General features: G+C 36.4%; 1 protein-coding gene across 1 annotated transcript; it reads left to right on the plus strand.

Moving 5' to 3' along the window:
* Positions 1-473: 473 nt before the first annotated feature.
* LOC140876030 (aluminum-activated malate transporter 2-like) lies at positions 474-3,040 on the plus strand. The gene is made up of 6 exons (XM_073279871.1): positions 474-772; positions 945-1,085; positions 1,623-1,895; positions 2,021-2,133; positions 2,303-2,446; positions 2,624-3,040. The coding sequence occupies exons 1-6, from the start codon at positions 484-486 to the stop codon at positions 3,038-3,040; spliced, it is 1,377 nt and encodes a 458-aa protein (XP_073135972.1). The 5' UTR covers positions 474-483.
* The last annotated feature ends 7,429 nt before the right edge of the window (positions 3,041-10,469 follow it).

A 10,469-nucleotide genomic window follows, 5' to 3' on the forward strand; every position in this document is an offset into this window, starting at 1 on the left:
AGGAAAATGATCGAATTGAGATTATGTTGAACTTTAGAGATCGAATTGGTATTTCCCCATTAATTAAGTTAATTGAGCATTTGATATATTTTGTTTATGCTATAAAGCTTTCATGCCGTTAAGAGCTGCACTAAATTTATATAATAACTATTTTTCGATTAATTGTTGAAAATTGAAATGAATTTACAATTATAGTATAACTTAAATTTAAAAAAAATCAAAATTATTGAACAAAATAGTATTTTATAAGACCTCTTCTTGTTTAGTATTTTGATATTTTCTTGTTTACGGAAACGATATTTAATTAGTGAAAATTGAGATGAACTTACTATGTCCTAATTTAAATTCCAAAAAAACAAAATTATGTCATTTCAAGTTTTCAACCTCTTCCTTCTCTTATTTTCCCACGTATAAATATCCCAAGGTTCTTTCATCCCACTCACTTCCGCTTGGGTTTATGCAACATTAAACAAGAAATTTTCCATGAAAATGGTCACTGAAAATCAAGAAATCGGCGGAGTTACAAAAAATGCAAGGAATTGGGTAAATAGTTTGATAAATAAGCTCGTAAATGTTGTGATCAATGCCGTCAAAGAAGCCAAGAAACTGGCAGAGGACGATCCGAGAAGGGTCGTTCACTCATTTAAAGTGGGATTGGCAATAATTTTAGTATCGTTATTTTATTATTTTGATGATCCTATATATGATGGCTTCGGTGTTTCTGCAATGTGGGCTATCATAACTGTTGTTGTTGTCTTCGAGTTTTCAGTGGGTAAGTTTTAAAAACTCGTATTCGATCCAACCTTTTACGAAAAATCCTCTGTATAGTTTTGAACTACATTGATTGTTGGCTTACTGAATTTGCTCTCGTTTTTTGTTGGAATCTTGTTCTTGTTTACTTATGTATTTGATATATGGCAAACTTTTGTATGATTTGATTTCAGGAGCAACACTTGGAAAAGGGGTGAACAGAGGGATTGCGACACTTTTAGGCGGTGCATTCGGGGTTGGAGCACATAGATTGGCAGAATTTTCAGGGGACAAAGTCGAGCCTATTTTCCTGGGTCTATCTGTCTTCTTGATAGGTGAACTCGGGCCCGAAATCCAGTCGAGAGGCGATTTTCGAGTTATTGAATAGATATGTTTGTTGGGAAAAATTCCCCATAAACTTAAATACAAAATCATGATGCTAAATCATCAAAATTAAATCTGTAAACTGAAGCGGAAGCATACCTTAATTCTTAACAATTGATATCGATGTAGATCTGCATGGTTTGGCCTTTCAGATCAACACGATTTGTCTTGAGAGTTCCTTCAGTTCTCTCACGCTCTCTAATTATCGATGAGAATAGAACGTGTGATCTGGGGACCATAACCCTATATTTATATTTTGGAATTCTATTTAAGCCCATCAATCAAATAGAAAAATCCACTAGTACACATTAAAGGTCACACCCTATTAGATACATTAAAGCCCAAATAAACTGAAATCTTATTTAGATCACTTTTATGCGCTAACTTTATTTGACAGTCCACAATACATAATTATTTATATATAAGCCCAACATTGGATTTATGATCCAACAATGTTAACATCTTGAATTTGGTTTTTTGTTGTGCAGCTGCTCTGGTGACATTTATGAGATTTCATCCTAAGTTGAAGGCAAAATATGATTATGGCCTTGTGATTATCATCCTCACAGTCAGTTTGACATGCGTTTCGGGATACCGGGATGATGGAGTATTAGATATTGCATATATTAGGCTATCCACCGTGTTGATTGGTGGTGCTGTTTCAGTTTTCATTTGTGCATTTATAAGGCCAATTTGGGCTGGTGAAGATCTCCATAATCTCACTGCTGCTAATATTGAAAAGCTTGGGATTTTCTTGGAAGGTTTGTTTTTTTTTTTTTTTCCCATTTTTCTTTTCTGCACAATCTGTTTGTCCATTAATATAAAATTTTTCATCCTTGTTTTGGATTTGGAATGATTAATCTGTGAACCGGAATGGACTTTACAGGCTTTGCAGATGAATACTTCAAGTCGTTGGATAGAAAGAATCAAGAGACGAAGAAGACATCACTTGCTGAGTACAAGTCTGTTCTGAATTCTAAAGGCACCGAAGAATCATTGGTGAGTTACATAGATGATTGTTCTTAATACAAAATGGGATTTTGCTGATCTATTTATATCTGACTTCTATCGAAGGAAATGTTGGAAAAAGTTAAAATTTGCTGATCCTTTCTGGATCTTGGATGAAACTCAAACCATCAGTGGTTAAGTTTAATTTCTGCAACTGCAGGTAAATTTTGCAAAATGGGAGCCGAGGCATGGTAAGTTTAGATACCGCCAACCGTGGGATCAATACCTAAAGATTGTTGCGGTTACACGAGAATGTGCATACCGAATCGAAGCATTAAGCGGCTATCTGAACTCAGAGATGCAGGTAAACTAAGCTTCTTTTTTTGTTGTTGTTGAGATTTTCTTAAATCAGTATACAAAGCAACTCATGATTTATGTGGTTCAGCCATAGAATATATGGATATTTTGTATTCTTCATAATATCAATCTTATTCAAGATATATTATATAACTTTTTGAAGAAGTTCTTGTTGTTGCTGCAGACGCCAATGGAAATCCGAGCGAAGATACAGGAATTGTGCACGAAGATGAGCACAGAATGTAGCTGTGCTCTAACAGAACTATCAGCTGCAATCAAGAAAATGACTCGGGCAGCTCCAGCTGATGTACACATATTGAATGCGAAAAACGAGTGCAAGAATTTGAGATCTTTATTCAGCAAACTGTGGCCTGACGCAGATCTTGTTGACATAATCCCAGCAGCAACTGTTGCTTCACTACTAATAGAAATCGTCTCTTGCACGGCCCGGATCGCGGATTCAGTGCACGAGCTTGCTTCTTTGTCAAAATATAAGGGCTCTAATGATGCAATGAGGCAGAGTCAAACTGGGAAGGAGAAAATTTTACCAATGACTTCTGGTGTTGAAGGATCCCATAATGTTAGCATTATGGTTGAGTGACTATGAGTAGCAGCCAATCATACTAAAACAAATAATAATTTGTGCGCAATGTCTATCAGGGTTGACGTAGAATAAAAAAGTGAAGTTCGTTGCACTTGAGAGAAAGGGCCCATTCATATTTCTTAGTCCCGTTTCATATTTTTCCTACAAAATGACCTGGAACATTACCGAGTCTTACCCATTTGCTTCTATAAAAATTTCAATATAATTTGTGATATTATTCTATACAAAAAATGGACTATTTTATATACTTTACAGTTTCAAAAAAAAACTTTCTTAAATAATATTGAAGTAACCAAAATTTTACCTCGGGTTAGTTCTAGGGAACGGATCTCAAATTTACCAATTTCGGGTCCGGTCAGTCATATGGGGTCTGCAGAGACAAAATAGGGTTAGGAGGCACTGTAGATGTTTCCAGTGTGATCCCTCCGATGCTGAATTCAGTGCTTAAATTATGAATACAAAAAGAGAGGAATAATACAAAGAAATCAAGCAAGTGGGAGTAAGTGAATGTATTGATGAAGTGAAGTTGTAAAGCTATAATAAATTCCTGGTATTTATAGAAGCAGGAGAAGTTGGTTACTTTGTGAGAGTAGAATTATTTTTGGAGTATAATTCTACCCAAAGTAGGAGACCTCTAAGGGTAAGACTTAATTGTTATGGCAGCTAGGATTCTTACCAAATTTGACGAACTTTGCCTTATCCCGGATTTATGGAGATTTCTTCCTTATCATTAGATATTCCCAAATGTTATCCATATCTCTGAATCTAAGGTGCTGCTTGGTTAATGAGCTCAGGTCAGCTCTTTAATCTTATATGGGATCGCCCTAACTCTGTGGCTCGGTCCCTTTACCTGAGCTGGACAGTCTCGGTCATATGGGCTTGGCCAAATAGTACTTCAGCTACATGGGCTCATGTATATATTCATCTTTATGGGACCAGACCTTCTTTGGACCAGTATGAGGCTTGGCCCTGTATGAGATGGGGCTTAATCGATTTTATTATCGGTAATGTGTCACGTTCCGAAACTGGACCTAGTTGACAACTTCAATGTCATGCCTCGAAACTGGGCCTAGTTGACATCAACGTTATTTAACGTTTTCACATTAGACAATAAGTCTTGGTTTTGAGAAACTCAAATACCAGTATATTCATTCATGAAAACTGAAATGCATTGTCATTCATAAACTGAATTTATAATGTCTTTACAATGCATAAACAAATAACATAATTCAATCCATAAGTGATCAATAGCAGAGTCTTAACGCAGCGAACATAAAATGAATCTAATTAGTCTTTTTCTTCTTCACCAGCCCCAAAACTGAATTTTCTCTTTTTCATCTAGTTCTTTCTCGTTCTTATCTGAAATGGTTCGTTCTTATCTGAAATGGTTTTGGATGGGTGAGTGATATGCTCGTCACTCAGTAAATGAGGAAAATCATCCCAGCTTTTGAAATCATTTTAAACAATAATCTCATATGCATAAACATATCAAAACAAAACAGAGCAGGATAGAAATTCGGTAGTAATCAGTGTTATGATGAACTAAACTGGCTCATGGATTCGTGGCTAATTGATATCAGTCTCTTATATGTTAACCTATAAAGGGTGAGACCACTAATTAGTAATCAGTAATCGGTAGTATTTATAATGCGTATTCCTACCACTAATTCACAAGATTCAGTACATCAGAAATCACTAGTTTAGTTTTCGTAAAATCGGGATTTTGAATACAATAACACTCTAGAATCCGTTTTAAAACATATAAACAGAAAATTGGTACTTTAAAACGTTCACTTACTAGATATTGCTAAAATATTTTGGTTGCCTTGGAGTTTTTTTTCACTTGTCCAACTGAACACTTAACTGAAATCCCTCAACTTAATATCTTGACAGCCTACTTTCTCGTTTTATGTTGTGTTTTACTTAGAGTTTGTGTAATTTTTTCTCATAAAGAATTCTATTTGTTAATCTTCCTATTTATTGCCCTTAATTGTCATAATTTTGATTTAATGCGTCAGTTACAAGTCTGGAGTAACTACCTTCTGGGATTTCAGTCTAGCTACTCTTCAGTCTCATGGAGCTGGACTGGTCTTGATCAACTGGTCATTTCAGTTCACCTAAATTCAATCTACCTCATTCCAGTCTATCTCAGTTCATTTTACCTCAATTTCGTCTGCCTCATTTTATTTTACTGAGTTCAGCAAACTGAAATTTTGGTTTCTCACGTATGTGTTTGGATCTCTTTTAAACAATGGGCTCGGGTCGGACCAGACTCAATAATTTTATGGGGCACATAGTACCTCCCCCATTATGGTCTAAAATAAGCATGAAGTTTAGACCAATTGTTCTGTCAGGTTCCGAGCCCTAACGTCTGCACTTCATATGTTTTTTTATGTATTTGTTTTTTGTGACTTGGTGTGATAGACGGCCTGATTTCAATCCGAGTGCTACTAGTTTGGATGGATGAAATCTCTTGACGGTTTGGTTTCCGAGGTTACTTGTTCGGTTGCGTGGTCCATCTTGGTCCTTTTGATAAGCTTTAAATTGGTCGGCAGGGATGGATCCCACTTTTCAATATATAGGGGATCAAAATAATTCATTTACATTTTCATCGTCCCCGTGCCGTTATCTACCCGAATCTCGAGAGTGTTCCCAACCCGAGAAACTTTTCCCGACCCCACTTTCGTCCGACCACCTCCTTGTATGTTCTTCTATTCTATTTTAAAACCTAGGTCAGGATGTATTCCCCCAATGAGTCCAATGTACAAGTATTAGTAGATTTTTTAGATGTCCCTTCCCCTCAATTAGAGGATCCCAGTCCATCCGAGCCCGAGATTGAAATTCTTGACTCGGACCTTTCTGAGTCCCAGGAAGCAAAAAGGTTGAAACTTCAGCAGTTAAGGGCCGACCAGGCCTTGTTGAGGAGGAAGGTCGTCCTTGGTTAGAAGTAATGGCCTCCTATTTAAGTCCAAACATGGGGCCAACCATTAAAAGGGGGTCAGGTATGCCCAATAACTATGAGATCATCATCTCGTTGTCGTGAAGACTGAGCCCACTGCCTCTTAGCATGATTCTACATGTTTAGCACAGATCAGATAGACATGGGGCTGATATTTCTTGTGTCTAGACTTATTCAATCCATCTATGAATACTTCAGGGTCTGTCCCAGCCAGCTTTCTCCTAACTCATTCAGTTCACTTTTGTCCTTCGATGTTCTTTTTAACTACTTCAAGGTACCTTGGATCATAGAAATTTTTTTAAAATTTATTAAGATAAAAAATACAGCCCCATGTTGGTTTTACTCGTCGATTTATCCGTAGTACCAATTTATGAATGGAAGTCGAGCTCGCACAAAGGTTGGACAGTTAGGTACTTATTTGTTAAGTCCTCCCAGCCCTGGCACTATAAGATGGACTGGGCTATGAATTTTAAAATCTCATACCCTCCAGCAGAGTGGACCCATGACTTCACTAATTTAGTAGCCATGATGAGCGTTAAGACTTTTAATATTGAGAGCTTGATTGAGGATGACCTCCTCTGCAAAGAACAATTTTGTAAAAAGAGAGTAGAGGTGAAAGGAGAATTAGGTAGTTTTCTCACTAACTTTAAATTTTCTTCCATTTTTCATATGTATTCTTACCCGTGGTGTGTCCTTGTATAGGCGACATAATGGGAAAGGCTAAAATGAAAGCTGAAATGAAGGCTGAGATGCAAAATCTCAAAAGAAAAAAAAAAACAAGGACTCTTCTGCTACCACTGAGACTGAGCCCCAGTCCCCCAGCATAAAAATAAATCTTTCAAAAATAAGAAATAAGGTGTCTTGGCCTCTCACCAACCTCTGAAAAAGGTAGTGTCCGAGCCCTCCTCTCAGTTCAAGGGAAAGGTAAGATGACTGAAGCCTCCCCCACTCTCGAGGGTCCGCCCCGTGGAGACTCCAAGAACCCCTCACCCTGGGGTCTCGTTTTTGGCAAAGCCCAATGGGCTCGGGGCTCCGAGCATTGTTTAGAACTTGATTTCTTCAATTGACCTATATCTTGTTTAGTTGGCCTCGGACCTTGTGGTATCCGATTCCATGGCCTTATATTTTATGCAGATATTTTTCGTTTATGTATCAGCTCTCTCTCTCTCTCTCTCTCTCTTATAGAAAATTGCTTGGGAGAGAGATCACTCCCTCCGAGCCTAGAAAATCCGAGCTTCTACCCAAGAGAATGTCAAGAGCTTGGACAATGTTATATTCCAGCATGGAGAGTTGATGAAGCAAATGCAAAGCATCAAGTGTGCCCATGACGATGAACTCCACTCTCTCCATCTCGAGCTGGATACTATCCAAGACAACTTAAAGAAGGTTGTGCATAAAATATCCGAGCTGACTGAGAATGCTTGGAAGAGAGAGGAAAAATTTGAGGCTACTGGGCTTGTAAGAAGGAGGAGTTCATTCATTTTCCTGATTTAAGGAAACTTTGCCCAGGCAATGCAGTATCATTTTTTAGGAGGGATTCAAAGGATGTTTGGCTCAATTCTGAGCCAATGGATACTCAGAGGCGGAGCACCCAGCCTCCTTCATGGACTCTGAAAAGGCTTTGTATGCATAACATGCCTGAGGAAGAAGAGGAATCCGAGCAAGAGGACCAGGTCGAGCCCCAGGATGACTCTGACTCCCAATTACTTCCTCCCCCACCCCACTTGTGAAGACCTGCAAATCAGTTGCAGTCAAAGAACAAAAGCAGTTTTAAAATTAGTGAGCAGTCGAAGAACAAAAGTAGTCCGAGTTGAGCAGTTGAACTGGACCAATCACAAAATAGTCCGAGTTGAGCAGCTGAACTAGACCAATCAAAGAACAAAATCAGTCAGACCATTTCAGCTGTCCAGTCCAGTTTCCAGTCCATAACGGACAGCAGAAAATCTGGGATTTTGTAACAGATGTATTAACTCAAAATCAAGGCAATTCAAGTGCATTAAATGGTGTGTAATAGTCGGATTTGAGCCTATAAATAGCACTTAGAATTCTGATTAAGAGTTGCACAAGATTCTAAGCAAACACAAATTGAAATTCGACTGAGAGAATTCAGTGGCGCGACCAGTTGAGCGTCCAGTCGAGCTTCAACCGAAATTTATGTTAGCAATCTACGGTAAGTGGGCTTACAATTTTAAATATAATATTATATTTTAAATATTCAAACTCTTCACACTTTTTGTTGTTCAAAATTTTCAAATAAATCATCTTAATCAAACTTAGCTACCATATTTTTTTCAATAGACAATATTGCCAAATCATTCAATCTATCTTGTGACATAGTTGATCGGAGGTAGTTTTTTATCAACTTCAGCTTTGAGAAACTTCTTTCAGCAGAAGCTACCGTAACCAGTATGGATAATAATATTCTATAAGCTATCCACACATTAGGAAACTCATTATGCAAATTTTTGACATAATCATCATCCTCATGTTAATATCATATAGTTCAAGCGCGTTAATGTCATAATCATCCTCATGTTTCAAACATTTCTCAAGTGAAGCACATGAATTTTCCAAATTCTCATCATCTGCTTCTTTCAACTTGCTCAAGTCAAATAAAAAACCCAAAGTATCTTTATATTTCTGAAATTGATCAAATCTTGTCTTCAGTGAAGAAAGATCATGATCAACTATCTTCAAAAAAATAATGAAAATATTCTTCAGATCCTTGTATTGGTTCATCTCGAGAATTTTCATAAAAAAATCTTCTCTATGACAAATACGAGTTTCACGAAATATAGGTTCAACCTCCATTTCTAAAGCAATATTTTCAGCTTCACTCTTCGCGATCAAAACTAAAACTTTTGTATTCTTCCAAAAAGATAATCAAATCTTTTAAGAGACTAATATCTTCATCAATAACCATATCCTTTCTTTGGAGAATCTTGCTGACTTTATTTACTTTTTGCAATACTTCAAATCATATTACTATGCCTAGAAGGAATTCAAAGCTTCAAAGTTCATAATTTGTTAAGACCTTGCATCACTGACTGTTGTTGCATCACCACTATATTCAAATAGATGTAACAGTGTATCCCTTATTTGAGGAGCTTGAAATCTTACAGCTTTTACATTATCAAGATTCAAGACGGCTTTCCCAACGTGTATCTGACCAAGATTTTAATGTAAGTCCTTCTCTATTGCGACCTTTTAAAAAATATTTAAGGATCTCCCACCGTTTTGTTGAATTGGAAAATAATTTATAAATTCTTTGTATCACTCCAAAAATTGATTTATCTTGGACACAACTTATGGCCATATCACAAAGGGCAAGGTTAAGAGAATGACAACCAAATGGAGTGTAAAATGCCCTTGGATATTCTTTTAGTACTCTACTACTTACTCCTCTGTATTGTCCTTTTTATATTTGAACCATTATCATAACAATGCCCTCTCATATCATTAAAATCAAGTTCCAGTATTCCTAAAACAGATTTAAGCTCATTGAAAAGTGCATCCCCTGATGTTTCAACAGCTTTCAAAAATTGAATAAAGAATTCTTCCACTGTTATATGAGTCTTAGAAACATCAACACACATCTCAATATAAGAGACATTTTTTCTTCATGACTAACATCCGGAGTACATCAAGAATTACAGAGAAATATTTTTCTCCTTTTCATGATTTGAAGGATCTTACAAAAATATTAATTCATTCCGAACATTATGACCAAGATAATGGACACGACGGGTCTCCTTTTTTTTTTTGGATGCGTCGAAGGTACTCTTCCATGATCTAATCAAAATCAACAATAATCCGAATTATACTTAGAAAATTTCCACTATTATGATAATCAAGCTTTTCAGTACTTCCATGAAATGTCAAATTACTGCTAGGAAGAGTTTTTACAACACTTATAATTCTCTTCAAAAAATCTCTCCAAAATCTCTTTTCGTTCTCAATGACTTTTTTATTAGAAGAATCAATTGTTAGTTTTTTTCTCAACCTTGTTTCTGCCTCGATCCAGTTCATTAAAATATTAATATGATCAGTACTTCTTTCATGCTAACTAAGGTAGTATTTTGTAGAGCTTCTAGAAATCGCTTCTCAGCTTTTTATTAACAAAATTTTTTGAGAAAAAGCTGAAAAGTACTTTCTAGAAGCTCTACAAAATACTACCTAAGTCTCGCATGAATATTTTTCCATTCACCATAACCCATAGTTGTTGTCAAAGGACTTGAAATAACTTATCTCTTTTGAATAACACACAACAAAAGCAAAATACTTTATCCTTCTTCCGAGAGTACACTAGCCATGATCTATCAAGTTTTTCTCCATTTGACAAATTAAGATCGGCTATAATGTTTATCATTGAAACTTCTACATTGATCATTAACCGGATAAACAATATCCATAACTCTTTTTGGGCTTTTCTCTATTAACGAATCAATTTTTATTTGAGACATATTA

The sequence above is a fragment of the Henckelia pumila genome, chromosome 1 (genome assembly GCF_033568475.1).
Source record: "Henckelia pumila isolate YLH828 chromosome 1, ASM3356847v2, whole genome shotgun sequence".
Taxonomy (NCBI): Eukaryota; Viridiplantae; Streptophyta; class Magnoliopsida; order Lamiales; family Gesneriaceae; genus Henckelia; species Henckelia pumila.